Source organism: Ruditapes philippinarum, unplaced genomic scaffold, assembly GCF_026571515.1.
Source record: "Ruditapes philippinarum isolate M1 unplaced genomic scaffold, ASM2657151v2 ctg1560_1_1_1_1, whole genome shotgun sequence".
Classification (NCBI taxonomy): domain Eukaryota; kingdom Metazoa; phylum Mollusca; class Bivalvia; order Venerida; family Veneridae; genus Ruditapes; species Ruditapes philippinarum.
Window position 1 is genome coordinate 196,447 of NW_026857080.1, and position 23,701 is coordinate 220,147.

A 23,701-nucleotide genomic window follows, 5' to 3' on the forward strand; every position below is an offset into this window, starting at 1 on the left:
TTAAATGTTTTCACTTTCAGATCTATTATATGTTAGTAAAAATGTTTTATGTCTTTTTTATTGTCGGTAAATAGCTTATTAGCTAATGTTTCTTGTAATATGTAATCCAACTTAAAATAAAGTTTCTTGTAACTTGTATATTAATCATTATTTCATTTTACTAAATCAAGTCCTATGAAGATAGCCTCGTTTTATATTCACATTGTACCCTCTGATCTATCGTAAGCTTTTAACTCGTTTTTTTATTTAAAGTTATAAAAGTGATAATGGGAACTGTAAGCTCCCTTTATCCATAGAGTCACGAAAGAAACATCAGCCGGAAACTTTGAATTAAACGTACATGGAATTGTAAAACTAACGAAAGCATCGCCTGTAAAAGAAAAGAAATGTGGCATTGGTAGTCTTTTTTGGAAAATATTTACAATGGAATACTTTTAACCGATTTATAAAAACGACAATTGCAACAGTTCGGCTCTTTCCGTCAGTCTTCGGATAAGGACCTCGAACACAATAGCATGAATATTCAGAACGGATGCTGTATTTCGGTCTAACCTACGCTAAGAAACTAAACATGTAAACAAATAGTTATTTGTTGACAAGTTAATTTACAACATATAATGTAAAGTCCACCCGAAATAAGTGAATTCATAGATACAAAAGTAAACGATACATTATTTATTTATTTATCATTATAGTTGTAAAAACCGTAAGTACAAAATGCCAACCTGTTGATATTGAGTCGGATTTGTTTATTATTGTAGATCAGTGGGCATATTTAATCAAAAATGGTTGTCAGACATATTTTCAATCATAATTGTACCGAAACAGACTTTAATTGCCTTTGGATGTCAAATATATACATTCGTTGATTTCACTCACATATGAAACCACGTGGTAGAACTACTTTCAAACCCTATCAACTCCGAGGTTATTATAGATAATAGCCGAGGATGTTCCGATTGTAAAAACGATTTTTGAAAACGGTATAAAAATGTTATTTGTCACAGTGCGTTTCAGTGTTACCCCCACTTGCATTCTTGAAAGCAAACATGTATGAGCAATAGAAGAAATTGTTATATCTCGATGGTCGGCCGACTTTACCAGGTTTCCTAGATAATAACAGGTAATTGCCAAAATATCTGAAGGTGACCGACTACTTATCCACCATGATATGATTTCTGAATCAGCGATGAAAGACATATAGTCATTACATGTACACACAATGTCCGAGTTCCATGGTCAACGCGAAAGTTTTCCTAGCCCGAGGATCAAACTAGCGACTCCTTGGAAAAAACATCCAGTGCTCTTCCTATTGAGCTGAGCAAGTGGGCTGAAAAAAATGAAATGATCAATACATCTTCTTTATCACCTACAAGATTTATAATTGAGCCGCGCCACGTCAAAACCAACATAGTGTGTTTGCGACCAACATAGATCCAGACAAGCCTGCGCATCCGCTGTTCGCTATCAGTTTCTCTACTTGTAATAGGGTTTGTAAGCGAACAGCATGGATCCTGATCAGACTGCGCGGATGCGCAGGCTGGTCTGGATCCATGCTGGTCGCATACGCATTACGTTGGTTTTGTCATGACGCGGTCAAATGTCTAGTCATGAAAAATACACAAGAATTGAATTGTCACGAATGCAAAGTCAAACTATATGTTATACAACTTAAGGTGCTCTGAGATGAAGATGATAGTCAAAATACTTTGTTTAAATGCTTCCTGTCTACAAAGTTTGTGTTTTTTCCACAAGCATCATAGTTTAATCGATCTATGTTTATCGTACATCAACCAAATAAGCAATCCATATCGCCTAGAAAACACTGTCTAAGGCATGCCACCATTTCCTTTTATTTGATAAATTATATCAGTCAAAGACCAAAGCACCCCGTCCCCAATCTATTCAAAATATTTACATTTTATTTGACGTAGTATGCAAGCCATCTCAAAGCTTCCCCATAACCAACTCGTTTCACCACACTACATGGAAATGTTTCTAAAGGTCTATCTGTCAGATCTAGTTTTGGTCCAAGTATCTGAAAATTAAAATATTTAATCATTTATTATTACTATTGCAGATCAAAAACGTAACAAAGTCTTTTTTACTTTAACCTATTGAACATTACGAAGTAAAATAAAAAAGCAAAGTTTGAGATGCTTTTTAAAAAAGTACAGAACACAGAACCTTTAAATTTTCAATTTAGTCTATACCAATCGTTTATATAGAATGGATATTTCAAGTCTTATTTGTCAAGATCTACAGGAAATATATTAAGAATACAAACAACCTTGCCAGTTTTATGCTTAATTAGTTGAAGCCTCTCAGACAGATCATTTTCACTGGCAGCTCCCGTTTTGTCCATTTTGTTATACAAAACGGCGACTGGAACGTCTATGACACTTTTATTCTGTAGTAACGTCTGAAAAAGACAGAAAACGATTAGATTAAATAAATCATGAAAGTATAGTAAAATTCTAAATTCGTTGCACTGAAAACATTGCAAAGGAATAATGCGATAATCCAATTTGACTAAAGTCCAGATCTTCTTATGCTTTACAAGAAATATGTAATAGTTATAGTACATGAAACGAGTTAGTTACGAGGATATAACACTGGCTGGGGCGACATCAAGGGGTGTTTCTGCTAAAAAAAATGTCAAGGCCGTTAGGCCGAGCAGAAATATCCCGAGATGTCGCCCCAGCCAGTGTTATACCCCCGTAACTAACGAGTTTCATATACTATAATTGTTTAATCGCAATGTTTTCTTTCTTAGTAAAATAAATAAATAAATCGTTAGCTTCATTACAGTTATTCATGATAAGGCATTTTTTCCAGTTGTTTTCGCTGCCGCAAAAAAAAAAAGATATACAAGAGACATCCAATGTTAGATGTTACCAATATTGATTCATTTTAATTAAAGGGCTTTTTTCACTGGAAATAATTCATTCAGCGGATGTACCTTTTTGATTAAATGAGAGTAAATTTCATTTCATTAATTATCTTTGTTTATATTTTTCATTGTATTTATTTATTTATTTCATTTTATTGATTTCATTTTTTTTTTGGCTACTGGGAATGTTCGTTACCACTGCCCCATTAGAGCCTCTGTGAAAAAACTGCATTAATATATAACAGGTGCGAAAAAACTCAACCGATATATAACAGTCGAGTTTTTTTTCCTATATGAATCATTGAAAAAAAATGAACTGTTATATATCAATACAGTTGTTAAATGCTCATTGAAGTGTACTGAGTATAATGGGCTAGTAAGAACAAAGGAAAAGTTCCAAACCATGCGATAATAATGAGATGGATGATAACCATACATGAAATAACTCACTGTGATCTGAAATATTACCTTAAGTAAAAGAAACGGCTTACAAAATTATTTTAATACACAAATCAATTATCTTGGTAACATGGTTTTCTGTATTGTTTTATCATTTTGAATATAAGGTGAATAGTTATCAACATTTGAAAATTTCATTTAGAAATTTGCTACTAAGCTTGACACGTGGCTAAAATATGCTCATATGCTGATAACTTTCCATTTGTCATTCAATGCCGAACCACTATTTTCCTTCTTGACTTGTTTTATATGGCCAAGTTAAGTGATTCAATATAAAATACTAATTATAGTAAATGTAATTGACAAAGCATAATTTTTAGATTGTCTTACAAATGTTTAAAGGCTAATATTAAGTGAATCAAGAACGGACTTTCTGGTTACTATATTGAAACTTGTTTGTATTATATGTGTAGCATTACATCAATTCCTTCTTTCGCTTCCTCGAACCGTTCATTATCAGTACAGTCCACCAAGAAAATGATAGCATCACAAGTGGGATAAGTGTTCTTCCATACCTTACGAACTGAATAAATACAAAAACATTTCACATGCCTGGAACAAGTATATCAACACCTTAAAAACAACAACAATTAAATGAGTGTCGAAATTTGATGTTATATATAATTTATAACATTTTTAAAGAATAGATGTTTGTTTTGCATACAATTGTGATGGATTGCAAAAACATTGTGTAGAGTATATTTCACTTTTCTTCAATTACCATTCATGTCTATTTTAATTTTTTCGTTGTTAGTCCGGATTCCATCAGGGACTTTGGATTCTTTCGTGTTTGTTAATTTGGAATATTTACTTTCAATTGTCTAACTTATCTTTATAGGAAAAAGTTACATTTCAGAGATCCAATATGGTTTCAAGGGTAATATTACGAACAGAGTATCGTGCCTGAAATAATGCATGGAAGGGCACCCGAGGTCTTCCTCCATCAGTAAAGCTGGAAAAAGTCGCCCTATGACCTATACTGGGCTGGTGCGACGTAAAACCTTCCATACTCAATCCGTACAGTGATAACTTGGAATTCATCATTTATATGAAACATCTTTAAATAAAATACAGTCTAAGATAATAAAAAAATTACCTCCCGGAGGTCCTACAAGGTCAACCGTTTCAAATCGCGTAGTGCCAACATCAAATACTTGGGAAGCTGAAAAGTAAAAACACTAACATCACTTTACAAACAGAAAATTTACGTTTAAAATGAGCATTCAATAAAGTTTATCCCTTAGCGTTTTACCTGCTTTATGTTTGGAACAGTCTATCCGAAGGAATTTCAATAACAAACTACAAAAAGTGAGATTACCAGATCAAACTTCTCTATACTTGGAGGGAATGCTTATCACATATTATAAAGGGTTAAAATACTTGTTTTAAACGACAAATTATTAAATTTGTATTATCTAATCATGAATAGGCATATCCTTGAATCAAGGTAAAACTTTTTAAAATAAACTTTAAATCTCTGGCAATTACATATTATATAAAAGGGTATAGATCTATATCTTATAAAATATTTTAATAAAATTTAGCAACAGTAAAATTATATTGGTTCCATTATCATATGGTTGATTCTCAAAAAGGTTGTAACATAGAATGTCTCTGTTATTTAATACACATGAATAATGTTCGTAAACTGAATAAAAGGATATGGAACAAAATATCATTTTGCTATTTTAAGTAGGGTTTAAGCAAGTACCCGTTAAGCAATGATTTTGTGCATGCGCCATTCGCTTTTAAGGCAATTTACTACCATATTTATTTCATACAAGGATTTTGAAAGTATACTTTTTTTTAAATTCATACAATAATTTTTGCATCAGATATATAGGTTTATACACTTTATTAAGGCTTTAATAAACATTATTGAAATAACTCCACTTTCAGTATAATATTATGTTACATTACGGTGCTATACTAAATATTTGAATTCTGTAGTTTTGTAGTAAGTTTAAATTAATTATTTGCCCACTTTTAATAGTGAAAATTGCAAGTTTGAAGTTTTGTAAAAGTACTTACCCCCATTATAAGTTGGTGGATTGCGTGCAATTTCATCATTTGACAATAAGTGTAACAGAGAGCTTTTGCCAGAATTATCAAGTCCCAAAATCAGCAACTGTTTCTTTTCCTTAAATCCTACAAATAGATGTGTATCAAGATCAATGAATTTGTGTGTGAAGATATGATATAATACATCGATTTGTTTACTTTAGATTAAAAAGCAACTGGTATATGTAAATTAAACAAGGAACCATAAAGGTATATGAATTCAACACTTAACTTCAGCTTCCGCTGTTAATTATTTTCAAACATAACATTGTTGTTGTTGTTGTTGTTGTTGTTACAAGAAATAGTTTAATATTTGACATTTTCATTCCAACAACTTAAAATTTGCAAGAAAATTCATGTGAACTTCTATCAAATGTCATTTTAATACATGATTTTATCTCGAAAACAATGTGACGACCTAATATAGGCAAATATTCAATCAGATAATCCCTTGATAACTATCATTATAGCAAGTGCTATTCGCGTTTCCTATTGGAAGAGCCTTGTACTGTCATACCATGGAGTGACAAGCAATAATAAAGATTATGTGAGACTTACCAAAATACGCCAATATAGTTTTAATCCAATCAAAAAGAAACATCTCTTCTTGGAAATAAATATGAAAAAAATAAACATTTAAGTTTTACAATCCCACAAACGCGTACGATTTAATGATATTACAAATTAAACACCGATTGTCCACAACTACTCATACAATGTATATTAATTTAAGGTCATCACAGGCCGCTGATGTTGACAATAGTAGATAACGAATTCAGTTATGATCTAAAAGTTTTATCAGTTGGCTGTATAAATCAACAAACAAAATACCAGGTACGTTTGACAAATGGATGCACTGGTTTTGCTAAATTCAGATGTGTCTATTGTTTGTGTATATCACATATTAAAATAACAAATCATTATAAACCAACCCCCACAAAACAACAAAAAAAACCAGTTAAATATATTGATAAGGTATCTCCAAATAGCATTGTTTTGAATTGACATGTTAACTTGTTCAGAAGGTTTTAAAATATCATAATCATGTAACTTGTTACAAGAGCCATGTTTATATGTAGTAGAGCAGAATAATTATCATTCTTATGTACTGCATACCTCTCGAGTGAGATTTATCCACCTATGAAGGTTCATGTTGATATCTCAAAGGCCTTTGTAGTTATGCTATGGACAAAATTAAGTATGAAAAATAACAAAGGGCAATAACTGAAAAATAATGCACGGTATGTTAAATGTCTTGTGTGCTGCACTCCTCCTCAATGAGATCTATCCACCTAATAAGTTCCAAGTTGATACCTCTAACACCTTTTTGAGATTATTATTATTATTATTACTATTATTATTATTATTATTATTGTTATTATTATTATTATTATTATTATTATTATTATTATTATTATTATTATTATATACCACATTTCTATAGCACTCTTTTCATAAATAATAAATGTTCAAGAGTGCTTTACATAAATCCGATAAAACATAACCATATATATATAAGACATAATGAACAACATTAATTAAGTAAACCTATTAAACAATAATGATAATCTAAAACCAGTAAAGGATGGTAAGAAATACAGACACATTTAGTTTAAAATCAAGGCTCAATTAATAATAATTGAGATAAGCTCCGGACAAAAAGTATGAAAAATAACAAATGGCAATAACTAACAAAATATAAAGGGTATTATTCTTGCGCACAACATTCCTCCCCAATAAGATCTATCCACCTATAAAGTTTCATGTTGACATTTCAAATACTTTTTCAGAGATATGCTCCACTCAGGTGAAAAATTTAGTATGGAAAAATAACAAAGGGCAATAACTCAAAATTATGAAGGGTAGAGTTATCACTCTTTTGCACTGCATACCTCCTGAGTAAGATCTATCCACCTATGAAGTTTCATGTTGAAATCTCAAATGCTTTTGTAGTTATACCCTGGACAAAAATAAAGTATGAAAAATAACAAAGTGCAATAACTGAAAAAACAATGCACGGTATGTTATCATTCTAGTGTACTGCAATGCTCCCCAATAAGATCTATCCACCTATGAAGTTTCAAGTTGTTACCTCTAATTTTTTTTTTAGATAAGCTCCGGACAAAAAGTTTGAAAAATAACAAATGGCAATAACTCAAACATTATAAAGGATAGAGTTATCATTCTTGCGCACAACATTCCTCCTCAAAAAGATCTATCCACCTATGAAGTTTCATGTTGACATTTCAAAGACTTTTTTCAGAGATATGCTCCACTGAGGTGAAAAAATTAGTATGAAAAATAACAAAGGGCAATAACTAAAAATTATGAAGGGTAGAGTTATCACTCTTTTGCACTTCATATCTCCTGAGTGAGATCTGTCCACCTTTGAAGGTTCATGTAGATATCTCAAAGGCTTTTGTAGTTATACCCTGGACAAAATTAAGTATGAAAAATAACAAAGGGCAATAACTGAAAAATAATGCACGGTTAGTTATCATTCTAGTGTGCTGCACTTCTCATCAAAAAGAGCTATCCACCTATGAAGTTTCAAGTTGTTACCTCTATCACTTTTTTAGATATTCTCCGGACAAAAAGTAAGAAAATAACAAATGTCAATAACTCAAAAATTATAAAGGTTAGTGTTATCATTCTTTCGCACAACATTCATCCTCAAAAAGATCTATCTACCTATGAAGATTACATTGACATCTCAAAGTTTGTTTTTTTTAGTTAATTTATGCTCCACTCGGGTGAAAAATTAAGTAAGAAAAATAACAAAGAGCAATAACTCAAAATTTAGAAATGGTACAGTTATCACTCTTGCAATGCACACCTCCTGAGTGAGATCTATCCACATGAAGTTTCATGTTGATATCTCAAAGGCTTTTTGCTGTGGACAAAAATTGAGTTTGAAGAATAACAAAGGGCAACAATGAAATAAATATGCAGCGTAGAGTTATCATTCTTGTGCACTGCACTTTTCCTAAATATGATTTATCCACAAATGAAGTTTCAAGTTGATACCTCCACCTATGAAGTTTCAAATTGATACTTTTTGAGATATGCTCCGGACAAAAATGTAGAGTGACGGACGGAAGGACAGACGGACGGATGGAGACTAATTTTATATCCGTCTTTTCGGCGGAGGGTAATAAACATTTTCTTGTTCATATCTAAAGGAAACTCAGAATTTGCTCACAATAACGTGACATGAATTCTGAATGAAGTTTGATGTTGTGGTAAAAACTGATTTAAGGACCAAATTAAGTTATTTTACAACCTGGTATGGTGAATGTTAATTGTGAAACGCATATAGAAAAACCAAGTCATATTTTAGAGAATTGCGCAAGAAAAATGAAATTATTAAACAAGAGGGCCATGATGGCCCTGAGTCGCTCACCAGAAACTGTTTTTCAGTGTTGGAAATTAATTTTCAAAAGAACTTGCTGAAAGGCAAGTCCAGCTCTTTCGGCAGTTCAGCTCGATCAACTTTAACTTGCCCCTTTAGTAATATACTTTCACAACACTGATTGTTTTAGCTTTTTTTCTTCATGATAAACAATAGGACCACTAAGATGGCCCTAGATGACTCATCTAACCCATCATTTCATTATTCACTATAAAAATTGTAATATTTTGCCCTTATATTTTGGAAAGGATTTGTTAAAATATGTATGTTGCAAGTGTGTTCCTATGAGACTATGTAGAATAAATGCAGAACAACTGACCACTAGAGCAGGATTAATTTTAATAGGACAATTTTTTTTAAAACTTTTTTTGAATGAAAACACAAAATGTCACATGCAAAACATGTAAGGTGTAGTTGTTTGAAGTTCACAGTTTGGGACAAATTTTTTTATACATTCTGTATGGTAACATAACTGTACCTCAAAAAAAGACAATAGGTCAAACATTGTAAAAAATATGAAAAGTAGGCCAGTTAATATCAAAATTCAATTCAGCATCAGAAATTACACCCCTAGTCCAAATTTCAAGTCTGTATGTCAAGAACACAAGAATGAAAGTCAAATTATATTAAAAATATCAAAAGTAGGTCAGTTGATATCAAAATTCATTTCGACATCAGAATTTACAAACCTGGTCAACATTTAAAATCTGAATGTCAAAATACAAGACAGTAGGTCAAATGATGTCAGTAATACCTAAAGTAAGTCAGCTGGTATCAAAATTGAATTCAACATCAAAAATTACACAAATTACACCCATAGTCCAAATTTCAAGTCTGTACATAAAAGACAAAAAAAGTAGGTAAAGCGATATCAAATATATCAAAAGTAAGCCAGTTCATATCAAAATTCAATTCAGAAACAGAAATTAAACCCCTTGTCCCTTGTTAATTCAACAACAAAAAATGAAAAAATTACAATTTTTTACAAAATTCAATAAGAGAATTGAGCAGATAAACTCATCTTTGATAGTAAAGTACAGGAGAAACAAATTTTATGTTTCTTTAGGCCTATTTTTTTCCTGGTTAATGACCTACAACTGACCTTACAATGATGCAGTAGTCCGAATTCCAGAGCTGAAATATATTTACACATCATAAAAAGGTCATGACCCAAGCCAATGAAATTTATGAAATTCTTGCTGAAAATGTCTTATTTGGATAAAAGAATGAATATACTATGTACAGGAAACTGCATATGCTATTAGAGGCAATGTAAAGATGGTCTTTTCTATAAAAAAAAGAAAAAAAAAGTTTTTGTAATGACACTATCATTATATTTATACTGTGACCACGAATAGTGTTAAGAGTTTAAAACATAACATATCTTCTTTGTGTGAAGTCAAAACACGTATATTTTTTATATTTATAAGGAGACTGTGTATCCATTGTCAATATTTTTTTTTATATTAAAATTAGAGCTTAGAATATCTTTAAACTTTAATTTAAAGAAATGCTAGTGAATTTAAGCTTTAGCTTTAACAGGACCAATCAAACTAATATGAGCAAACTTGATAAAAGACTACCCAAGAATGCTACAGACAAAGTTTGGTGATCATCCATCAATTGGTTCTGTAGAAGAAAATGTCTAAAGGTTTTCTATTTTAAGCCATAGTGACCCCTAAAAGGGGCCAATCAGATTAATATGAGCAAACTTGATAAAAGACTACCTAAGGATGCTACAGACAAAGTTTGGTGATCATCCATCAATTAGTTCTGTAGAAGAAGACGTTTAAAGGTATTTCTATTTTTAGCTATAGCAGCCCCTACAAGGGGCCAATCAAATTAATATGAGCAAACTTGATAAAAGACTACCCAAGAATGCTACAGACAAAGTTTGGTGATCATCCATCAATTGGTTCTGTAGAAGAATTGTCTAATGGTTTTTCCATTTTTAGCCCTAGTGCCAATCAAATTAATATGAGCAAACTTGATAAAAGACTACCTAAGGATGCTACAGACAAAGTTTGGTGATCATCCATCCATTAGTTCTGTAGTAGAAGATGTTTAAAGGTTTTTCTATTTTTAGCTCTGCTGAACCCTAAAAGGGGCAAATTGAAATGACATGAGCAAATTTAAGTGTGACTATCACAAGGATGCTACAGACCAAATTTTAGTTAAATCTGCCCAGCAGTTTCAGAGAAGAAGATGATTGTTGACGCATGACGACGGACGACGGACGCTGGAGTATCCCCATTTGATACTAATAGCTCACCCTGAGCCTTCGGCTCTGGTGAGCTAAAAAAAGAAGACAATTTAAGTTCTTAATTGCAAATATAGAAACTTAGGAATGTAATGTTCAAAGACATTTTACACGTGAAAAGATTCACTCCGAGAGAGACATAGATCCGACATGAGAACACATTAGTCAAAATATGTCGTCCCTTCGTGTTTTCGCATTTTCGCATTTTGAGGTGAAGACGCGAAAATATTTGGATGGCGTTAATCAGCCACCATACATAATCCATTCAAGGCGAATTTCTCAAGCATGTCGAAAGGATGTCCGGAAATGTGTTTATATAAAACGCTGATATTTCGTGTGTTGATAAAAATACTGTTTAGATTCTATATGGTTTTGAAAAAAAACTGTTTCTATGTAACTTTTCACGGAAATGGGCTGTACAATGATTACGTAAAAACAATAAAATTTCGGCTGTAGAAATCGAAAGGCATTTTGTCACGTGACTTTTGCCCATGCTACCGAAAACTACCCATCACAATATCACGGCGTTGAGACGCCGTGAAATAAGAGTGACCTCCCTTGATATCATTGCAAATGGTATAAGGGTTCAAAGGGAGGTAACTGTTGCACTCAAACAAAAGAGTCAATATGAGTGACCTCCCCTGATAACATTGCAAATGGCGTAAGGATTCAAAAGGAAGGTAACTGTTGTGCTCAAAAAAGTGTCGATTAGAGTGACCTCCTCTGATATCTTTGCAAATGGCGTAAGAGTTCAAAGGGAGGTAACTGTTGCACTCAAAAAAGGGTCAAATAGAATGACCTCCCCTGATATCATTGCAAATGGCATATGGGTTCAAAGGGAGGTAACTGTTGCACTCAAACAAAAGAGTCTATACGAGTGACGTCCCCTGATATCATGGAAAATGGCGTAAGGGTTCAAAAGGAGGTAACTGCTGTGCTAAAAAACATGAGTCGATAAGAGTGACCCCCCTGATATCATTACAAATGGTGTAAGGGTTGAAAGAAGGTAACTGTTGCACTCAAACAACAGAGTCTATATGAGTGACCTCCCTGATATCATTGTTAATGGCGTAAGGGTTTAAAAGGGAGGTAACTATTGCGCTCAATAAAGAGTCGAATAGAGTGACCTCCCCTGATATCATTGCAAATGGCGTAAGAATTCTAAGGGAGGTAACTGTTGCATTAAAAAAAAGTCGATAAGAGTGACCTCCTCTGATATCATTGCAAATGGCGTAAGGGTACAAAGGGAAGTAACTGTTGCGCTGAAAGAAAGAGTTGATAAGAGTAACATCCCCTGATAACATTGCAAATGGCATAAAGGTACAAAGGGATGTAACAGCTGCATCAAAAAAGAATTTATTAGAGTGAACTCCCCTGACAGTATTGCAAATGGCGTAAGGGTTCAAATAGGAGGTGACTGTTCAACCATCAAAAAAATCGGCTAGAGTGACCTACCCTGATAAGATTGCAAATGGTGTAAGGGTTGCAAGGGAGATCACTTCTGCACAACAAATAGAGTCAGTTAGAGTGATGTCCCTTGATAACATTGCAAACGGCGTAAGGGTTCAAAAGAAATTTGCATTATTTGCATGTAAAAGTTTTAAAACTTTTTCATTCTGTATTAAGTCTTTTGAGGCCCCTCCTAATCGCAACTCCTAATAATATTTTATTTCTCCTAATAAGATTTTAAAATCTGGACCAATTAACGTTGTCATTATATTACAGATTTTCGACCATGCGACCACATACATGCATCGAGGACATTTTTGAAAAAAAAGTGACCGTGCGACCACACACGCATCACAAGATTCCCCTTCTCTTACGAGAAAGGGACAAAGAGTTGTCCGCCCTTTTATTAGAGGGCAGACTTAAAACTATGCCATTGCCTTATGTTATTTATAAGGAGGCTAATTTTCACAAATATGTATTGAATTGGTTTATATACAACAATAGCTATGCAATACAAGCGGGTTATCAGTTTTCGTCTTTTAAAGTCCGCTTTGAAATTTTAAAAGGATAATATATAACTTCTTGGAAAATTTTGAGTTTTAAGTATTTTCTACTTTTCATTCTATGTATATATCAGAATTATTTGAATTTTCAAAGAATGAACGTTTCAAAAACGTTTTATTTGCATTAAATATTGGAGATATATTTCACACGTTGTTTTCAAATATTAACCTGGGGGCATTTTTGCCGAAGTACTGTCCCAGGACGATAATTTGAGCCTATGTTTACATAAAAATTGATAACAATGCGTAAAAAAAGGTAAAGCAGACTGAAGCCTAATAAATGAAACACTAAGTAAAACGTCATATTTTCATGTGCCTTGATAGTGCAGTAGGCACAGCGTCGTGCCACTGTTGTTTCATGTATTTAGATCCTCGGTACCATTACATTTGAGTGTTTCATTTATCTTTTTCTTATTTGACCAGTTTTGGTTCAAATACTTACAAATGCATGAGATAGAATATTTTGTACACAGGTTGATATGCAGTTGTGTTAAGTTTGGGGAAAACGTCAAACATCAGGAAAAAACATTATCATAAATGTAAAAAAATATAATTGATCCATATATTCAAATTTTTAATATTTCGTAATTGTAGTGTGTTCAAAAGTGTTTGATTTTTAAAATGTTAAATAAAAATTAAAACAAAATCACTAGAAATGTAGTTAGTTTCGACAAAAATGAAATAAAAAAGGGAGAAAAACAACAACAACAACATCAACATAGTAACTTGGCGGAGCGAAGGTTTCAAACACAAAAGTGCTTTATATGGTGTGATCGAGTATCTAAAGATTAACTAAGAGCAATATTAAAATTTCGAATTTCTTTAGACTTTACCTCCAAATTAATTGACAAAATGGTATGACATTTTGCTGGTGAAATAAATCATATATAATGTACATTTTTGAATATTTTGTTTTTGTATTTTGAATACTTTTAAGCTGATGTACACGTGTGTTATCAAAGCAGAATACTATTAAGAAGAGAATGTATATAACCTAAATTCATTCAATTTGATAGTTCTCCTACTTTTCACATTATATTTGTATGACTTCATGGACAGAAAGTATAGTTAAATGAAAAAAATGGACGCAGGTAATAAGATCGTTTCACCATTGTACTCATTAAATTTGGTTCCACCATTGTATATGTACTCATTTTTTAAAAAGATGTACAACTTCGTCATGTAACTTTACAAAGGATGGAAATTGTTCAAGACGGGCAAACTGACAATTGTGCACAAGATGACATAGCGAATTTTGCTCAAAATGCGTTTCTTTTACTGAAAACATCACATTGTAGTACTTGTTCCCCCATTGTACTCAACACTCAAAGTACCTTTTTCGACTTTCAGGGCTTAACAGAGTGAGTTACAAAGTAACTAATAACAAAACAGTATTTGCTTTTTATACAGGGGTTCCGTGGGGCCTAGTTTTACATATAAATTCAGTGGCGGATTCAGGCCTTTACTAGCGGGGCTGGAATATATTTTTGCTAGTTTCAATTTAATTTAACGTTTACTGTATGCTTACTACAATTGTATTGCTTTTATCGAGCGTCCAGGCTGCCATTTTATGAGCCCATTATACGATGGTGGTCACGTGATCATCCGCAGTAGTAAACTTCTAATATCTTCTCAAAATTAACCAGTTCGATTTCAGCCAGACTTATCTGGAATTTTTGGGTGAAGGACTTTCAAAGTTTTCAACGAACTCTAGTTGCCCTAGCACCGGTCTTCATTTCCAGAATCACAAGCCTAGAGCATATTTTGCATTAGGCATTACCTAGAAGATATTAATCCTTCAATAAATTCATGCTTGCGAAGCATCCCCACCATGACTCAAATTTCTGGTTTCATGTGCTTTTTCCATGCACGAAACGTTTCAATCCAGCCATACTGTCAGTTGATGCATAGCCGAATAACGGTTGCAAAAATCTAATGTTTTCGGTTCCATAATCTGCTCGTACATGTAGAAGTCTTGGAAGTGTTATTAACTGTTTCAAGTAATCAAGACAGTATTTCACAACAGTCGAAATGTTATAACAAGATGCTACTTCAAGCCACATGACTATGCGACTACATCCGCCGATGCATCCATGAATACAGAATCCGGACGATTTTAATTTGTCATTGCCGTCCACATGCCACTCATACACTGTAGTTAGGCCATTTAAGTGCATATGCCCTTTGATGTAATTTATGCGCTTTTCGTTGTTTCGTTGTACTAGGATTAAGGTGTTTCATAATTTTCATGTTTTCGCTTCTTTTCACAGCTAGCCTATGATCCTTTACATGGTTCTAGCCCAAATAGTCGTATAGCACTAAACTTATAACCTCGTAAACAGGTGAAAATTGCGGATGGTGTCTCGTTAGATTAAGTGTTCACAAGATACGCATACCTAAGACCTTCGATAAAATATATGTTTATTAGTTTATTTCTTGCCAAACCATTTCTGAGGTGTAGTATTTGTGACGGCACTACATTTTCTGCATACGGAATTAAATACACGAGTAGAATGTACGCGTTGACATTCTTACACCGTCCTTCAAGATGTACAAAATGACCGCGCAATGCATTAACTCTTAACAAATTAGTAATAACAAATAACTGAAATAAGTAATAACAAAAAAGTAATAAAAATAAGTGTTAAGAAGTAACAACAAACGACCCTCCAGGGCTTCTATAACATTTTTTTCAGATCGGAAATGTGGCAGGTAGTTCACATGTATTACACCTTTGTATATGTCTAAATATTGAGAAACCTTACCCAAATGTGTATTCGCTAAATATATTTGCTTGTAAAGATTGTAAAGTCACACTTGACACGAAATTTATCATGAAACATAAAGCCGTTTGAAACTAAATCTGGTGACCTTTTAGTAAGTGTGTTCTATGGCTATTTTCACAGAACAAGTTTTGATACCTAAAGTATTGTGGTAATTTGTGTTTTTTCGTACATGAGTATTTGGACAATATGCTGATAGGAATATTTTTAACTCTCTCTTTCTTTTGCAAACGGAAGCGGCCTTAGTCAAATACCTATTAAATTGTATTATTTCTTGTAGAAGTTTATCAATTCAAAAATATTTTATCATAGATGCCTGAAATAAACATTATCAAAACGTTGCAGCAATATGGCATTTCTAAATCTTTTTGCAATTTTGAGCCACTTTGATGCCATTCTTTTACAATTGAAATATACATGTTATTCCAAGTTATGGATTAAAGATATTTAAATGGAGACACATATACAAACATGAAAAATTTATTATCAATAAATAAACATAAGAATAAAATTATATTTCAAATTGCACATTACGATCACATGTTTAAAATAACACATTGATGTAGAGAAGTAACAGCTCATTATGTATAATAACAAATCACACATATCATTGTTTAATGTCCTCCTCAGGATTAAATGTGATCCCCTTTATATTGAAAACATTCTTCACTTTTCTCTCTTTCTTAAGTGCTTTTATATTTAATAATTATTATCATAATCATTATTATTGTCATTATTATTTGTTTTTGTTTTTTATTTACATTTTTTTTATTCGCTTATCTTTTTTTCTAATTTTCTTTATTGTTTCATATTTGAATTTTCGTTTTGTGTTTGTTTGACTGTGCTTTTTGTGAATTTAATACCGTGTCATATGTAAAAAAAAATTTTAATGACATAAAATAAAATAGCTGGAAATTAGAATTAACATTCAATCTAGTAGCATACTACTATTATCAAAACAAGAATGGCATGATATTGTCCAACAACATTGACCTGGCACTCTTGCATTTGACCCTGTAGTCGGTATATCCGTAACCGTCACGATCTACTTGTTAATCGATATGAATGTAAATATCCCATTAAAATGATGTAAATTAAAAAAAAAAAAAAACTCTTAGCGCAGTTGGTAATGGGGTTTCATTTGAAGAATGTAGACATAAACTGGTAGGTTCAAATCCTAATTCAGCAACATCTTTTTTCTTTTCATTTTAATTTCAAAATTGCCATTCTCTTCAAACTATTGCAAACTTTTTTGTTGCGTGTACTATTTTAATAACATCCTTAAAAACGAGTAAGTGCTAAAGAATATACGATTGCATAATGTCACAAAGAGAACCGTTGAAAGCTATTGTACTGAAAAAATATGATTGTATATAAAACACCACTTAAAAGGTATTCTAAAATCAGGTGCAGAAAAACTATTTCAAATTAATTCTTGCAAATAAATTTTAAAAAATCATAACGTGGTGTTGGTAACAAAGACCTTCAGATCGGTAGTCTGACATTTATACCAATATATTTACACAGCACGTCACTGACGAGTGAAGTTAGTAAATATATCGATATATATTCGATAGATACTGGTCAGTGTTTATTCAAAATACCTTTTCGAAAATTAATGAAGTGCCAGGTCAATATTGTTGGACAATACATAACAACTACAATGTGAAATATTTATAATGATGAATTATGTTTAAAAAGTCAAAGGTCACAAACGGATGATGAAGTTCAACATATTTTTCTTCTGATACGAATGCATATATATGTCTGAAAATGATCAAATTTAAATCATCGGAAGGTCACTGTTTATCCCTTGCTGAGATATGATCTGAGGATTCATGTTCTCAGTATATGACAATATAAAAATGAAGGTGAAACATGTTGTGTTGCAATCATTCCTGATGAATTGGTCCACAATGGAAAACCTGTAATGCTATAATTAACAAAAAATGTTCCTTTTTTGTTAAATTTGAATTATGAAGTAACTATGAGCACAAATATGTTCCCGTTTGTATAAATATATCAAAATAGCCATGTTATATTTTTCTTCCTTATTCCACATAATATGCTAGCCACCTCATAGCGTCACCGTACCCTGTTTGTTTTAAAATACTGCTTGGAAATGTCTCTAAAGGTCTGCTTGGCAGCTCAGCTCTTGGAATATGTTTCTGAAATATTATACAAATACATATGTAATCATTTTGACTATTATAAATAAAAAAACAGACTAGAAACCATGTTATGGTAGTCCTAACGACATGCTGAAGCTAGTTTAGACTAAACTACTAAATACAACAATAAAGGCAACAATTAATCTTATCAGTTTATCGTTCATATTGGTTAAAAGTTTGATGAGATTGTCGTTGACTTCAAACCACTTGCCTATTACAACTATAGGTTCGATTCGCGCAAGTGCTTTGGATTCGTTCATGTGAAAAAGCTATCCAGCTTGCTTGAGCAACGTCAGTGGTTCTACTCAGGTGCAATAACCAACAGAGGAGCACCTATATATAAGGCTTCCTTCTGGAAAGTTGTCTATGACCTATACTGTGTTGGTGCAACGTAAAACCCAATAAAGAAACAATAGTTTGAATTCTTCTTTTAAATACACTTAGATAGTATGTTATTACGATGTGTTCAGACTGACCATTTACATTTTTAAGATTTGCATATGTTTTCAAAAACAAAACCAGAAAACAATTGAAAAAAATACATTCAAAATAGCTACCCAACCTTAGATAGAAGCCGCATGCAATCTTCACAATTAAAGATGTTTGACTCATTGATTCGAAGGACCTCAAAGTTAGGATCAGCAATCTTATGTATACACTAGTATACATTTTGACCCGATAGAAATCATTCAATATAAAGCATAAACCAATTATGATCTTCATATGAGCCGCGTCACGACAAAACCAACATAATGGGTTTGCGACCAGCATGGATCCAGACCAGCCTGCGCACCCGCGCAGTCTGATCAGGATCCATGCTGTTCGCTTACCAACACTATTACATGTAGAGAAACTGATAGCGAACAGCATGGATCCTGATCAGACTGCGCGTATGCGCAGGCTGGTCTGGATCCATGCTGGTCGCAAACCCACTATGTTGGTTTTGTCGTGACGCGGCTCATATAAAGATAAGCTTCACACAGATCTCGCTTTATAATTTCGAAAGTTTTAGCGACCATCCAAAGATAAGCTGTCGTTTAAAACAAAATTAAATTATCATAAATTAATAACATTAAGTGTCACAAACCTTTCCAGTTCTATGTACACCTAAGTTTAGTTTGTCGGATAAATACTCTTCGCCAACAGCTTCCTTTCTGTCTGTCTTGTTAAATAAGATGTCATCTCTGATTGTACTCTGAAATATCACGGAAGTGTTATTATATCACCAAAGGCACATGCTTGTGCCATTGGTTCAGTAACTTCAGTAATACATCTATATGTTTAATATACGACTAAACAACGATTTAGCTTATTATCGAAACAACATAAAAATCTAGTCAGAAGGCTGTAAACACGTACCATCCCATTACTTTTGCATCACATATTTGCACAGACAGAATCGGAGAGGTAGGATGTGTAAAGAAAAAAGAAATTGAAAAAATATGCATGTGTCTAAAGTCAACTAAAGCAGTAATGATAAGCATATCATAAACTTGTGCATTTTCCAAACAATAATACATACTGTTGTTTGAGTGTTTGCCTGTTGGTCCGTTTCGATTGTAATTGTATTGTATTAAACCATTTAAGCAAATATAATTTTGTTGACTTCTATGCTCTCTTTTAAGTAACTGACAGTCTTATCTGAACTTAACGTACAATTATAATACTTTTAATAGCAATAAAGTTCATTAGAAACTTAAAGTCGACGAAAAAGCAATTAAATTTATGTGATGTTTTTATGAATTGTTTTTCGCTTAATGACTGGCTTTCTTAAATAAATAAATTCATTTGTTAACTTACATCAAGTTCTTCTTTAGCTTCCTCGAATCTTTTATGATCTGCACAATCCACCATGAAAATGATACCATCAACAGCTGGATAATAGTCCCTCCATACTCTTCTAACTAAAATAAATTAAAATCATTTCAACCCTAAACAATATTTATGATAAATATCAAATTCAAGTTGGATCAAAATTACCCCTTATGGTTCAATGTCGATTTTCTCTTTCCATTCAAAGCAACTGACCGGTCATAAAAGTTTAGAAAACGAGAAGTAGGAGAAAAGAAAATGTTCGCAAAGTGTATTTCTGTCCTCAACATTAGTTCATAAACTGAATTACAAATATTACACATATTCATCATATAAAGGATTCACAACGATAATGATCAGTAACTCTTTTTAGGAAAGAAAATACTCTAAATTATCACTGTCACCATCGTACTTTTATGTTTTCATAAATTTCGTTCTCAGAGAAAACGCGCTGGTCCTAACGGAACACCGTAGTTTTTCGGGAGGGCCGAAAAGTTGCGATTGAAAATTGAGGCATAGGTACCAGGTCAGTTTTTTTTCCGCTAACCATGTACAATAAATCAATTCTAACCTTGTGGATGTCCTCCCAGGTCATATGCTGTAAATCTAATTAAGCCCATGTCCATTTCTTGTGATGCTTGAAAAAGAAAACGTTTGAAGTAGTAAACACTTGCCTAAAAAATTTGCAATTTGAATCATTTTCATAATATGAAATACGAGTAGCTCTTCAAGATTGAACCACGGTTAATTATCTGTAAGTGTTTAAGGCAAAATGCCAGCCAGAATCTTCTTTTAATATAAGTATTTTCAGCTGCAGAATCTACAATTACTTTAAAGAAAACATTCGCTTTAGTTAGTTTTACATATCTTTTGCCTCCAAAATTATTTTTATACAAAATGACATTGCACACGAACAATGACACTTACATCCTCTTGGTGTTGGAGCATGCTGTACAACTCTACCAGTAGACAACATTGTCAACAAAGTCGATTTGCCAGCGTTATCCAGACCTACTATCAACAACTTTGCATGTTTCTTGAATCCTGAAACAAAAGTCACAAAGATAAAAGAACCGAAATTGTATAGTGCGTTCCTTATTGACATTGCCTTTTATATAAAAATATGACAATAAACATCTGCAAAGGTATACAGCGTTCCAGGAATGCAGCTCGTACGGCATAAAGTCAACACACCCTACGTAGATTACTGCATGGGATCAATAAAGTGCTCAGTAAAAATAGAGAAGATAACAATCCCTAAAGAACGTCCAAAACGGCAAAATTGAAAATGTTGCAGGCTCGGTTTAATTATGCCTGTTTATAGACGTCCAGGAACATGCCAGCTACAATTTAAGCATCAGTTTATTAGTAAACAGAATTCAATATTCAACTGAATATTTTTAATGCACTTTTACTAAATATTACCACGGATTTGTAATATAAATCCGTGATATTACTAATCAAGTCTGAATATAATTTTAACTAGAAAAATATGTGTAATTGATTTTTAAAGAAATTTGTGGTCTAACACCAATTATAGGTAGGTCGTGGTCAGCTTGACAAGTGGGTGCCCTGGGGAATTTAAATTATTGCACAAACAAGGAACAGTCAACCGTTTTAGTCGCTTTAATGTCTAACGATAAACATATATTTTTGCTAATGAGTTTATAAATATCATTTTGAGCTACATGTATGTGAGATTCGCGGATAAAAAATATGCGTTTCATTTTTCAGTTGATAAACATGGTGATATTGACATTGTTCCTCGGATAAACCTTCTTTAAAGCTTACTGTAATAATGGTCGAGTAAGTATAATATTATTACACTATCTGTAAAATAAAATGTAGTGCATGCGTTTTTAATGTGCTTGAAGTCTACGTAAATCGCAACTTTCTTTCATACATCCGCATAGCTAGATAATTCGGGGTAAACTAGATTATTGTCCTGTTTGTATGTATTTTGTAATGTACTCTTTGTTATTTTAATTATACTATTTAATCTTCAATGCAATATACCTATGAACCGTGTTTCAAATATGGCATTGGACCTTATATATAAAATGACCATGTTATTCCGATTCAGATTTTCAAAATTACAGTCATTTCATTAAGACTTAGTTGCTTAATTACAGACAAAACATTTGTGTTAAATACAACATCAAATTAGTATTATTTTTACAATAGGTTTACCTCTTACATTTGGTTTGCTATTTCTAATCATGGTCATGCAACTACATAGTTAGGTTAAGAAGCAGACGCTTGTTTTGGTTGAGTCTATTATGTTTTTTTTAGGGGGTGAGTTGTCATACACAAATTTACAATTTGTATGCATTTATTTTTTTCCAATGATTGTTATTATCTTAAATGCTTCTGGGATTGTTGTTTTATCAATTCATTTGTAAATAAGATTGTTATATGTCTATAAACGGAATAATTTTAATGAACACGAAATTAGTTCACACCTTTATGTGTATTGATAACGTGATGGTTTAAGCCAATGAAAACACATCAATATTATTACAATCAGGCAGAGAAAAAGTTTGCAAGAGTAAATCGATAATCTTTATGTAGCAAACAAACTTTAAATTGCAAGTATTTTTTCATATCTTTTCGGCAGGATAAACTGTCCGAGGAGGGCCAGGCATTTTCGTATCGTAAAATGGCTGCCATTTACAGTATCAAGTGATTATCCCAAGCACCACCGCGACTTAGCGCGGGAATTATAAATATAGCTAACCTCGGCTGGAAAATACCTTTTTTCTTATTTTATTGTAATAAATATTTACAAACTGTGTCTTTCGGGATTTTTTTTATCAATATATAACCAATAATGATGTTTATATGAATAAATAATCATATCTCAAAGCTGCGACTGTGACTTACAATGAAATTCTACCTTACCAATTCTACCAAAAAGTCTTCACAAAAAGTAGAATCTAGTATGCAATCGTACCTATATTATTTATTTTACAACATCGTAGCATTGCTGATAAGATTAAAGATGCCAACATTAAATTCTTTAGTTGAGTTGAGTTGAGTTTAAATTAGTTTAGTTTAAACATATTTTATTCCTTTCATTGTTTTTTACAAGGTTTACAATGCAAATATAAAAAAAAGAGTATAAAAATACATTTTTGAAAGAATTTTAAAGGGTTGGACCACAAGTTCATAATTAAACATTAGTAATTCGGTCCGTCCCTGATACGAATCTAAATTAATATTGATACTATACATTACATTAAAATGGCAGTGAAGAATTTAACAAAGTTTTTTAGGAATAATAAATATTAGGTATTTGAACATTGAACTCAAATATCTATATATGTTACTATTGAAACATATAAATTTGATTTAGAAAGTAACAGAGATTGTAGAAACATCATTAGGCTGTTCTATTATAAGGCAAAGATCGCAATATATATTTTTATTTCTATAAAAAAGATATATATAAATATACAATGTATCTCATGGAGAGTTTTACAAAAAAATATAGTTACATCAGGTATACTTGTACATTAATTAATATACGTACCTGGTTACATATAGATCTAATAAGAAAAAAAACTTACCAAAGTATGCCAACAGAGTTCTGATCCAGTTGAAAAAGAACATTTTATTTACAGTACTTTAATATCCAAAATCAGTTACACTTGTCAGAGTAAATTTAAACCATTATACGCTATATTCTCTTTATATAGTATAAATGTGGCACCGATTCATAAATGACGATGGTACAAACACGATAATTTATTCGTGCAGTAACTTACACGTCATTTTTAATTAAGAGTGATCTCCCTTGTGTTTACATATTGTCATGCCTATTTCTAGAAAAAACGTG

General features: G+C 32.3%; 1 protein-coding gene across 1 annotated transcript; it reads right to left on the reverse strand.

The window, feature by feature from the left end:
* Positions 1 to 662: 662 nt before the first annotated feature.
* Positions 663 to 23,615, reverse strand: LOC132748691 (uncharacterized). The gene is made up of 13 exons (XM_060738303.1): positions 23,433 to 23,615; positions 20,791 to 20,907; positions 20,435 to 20,500; positions 19,852 to 19,955; positions 19,139 to 19,246; positions 17,994 to 18,048; positions 5,972 to 6,019; positions 5,384 to 5,500; positions 4,449 to 4,514; positions 3,772 to 3,875; positions 2,291 to 2,422; positions 1,919 to 2,038; positions 663 to 1,330 (listed from the first exon to the last, which is right to left on the reverse strand). Exons 1-12 carry the CDS (start codon positions 23,473 to 23,475, stop codon positions 1,922 to 1,924), a joined length of 1,077 nt encoding a protein of 358 aa, XP_060594286.1. The 5' UTR covers positions 23,476 to 23,615; the 3' UTR covers positions 663 to 1,330; positions 1,919 to 1,921.
* Positions 23,616 to 23,701: the final 86 nt, after the last annotated feature.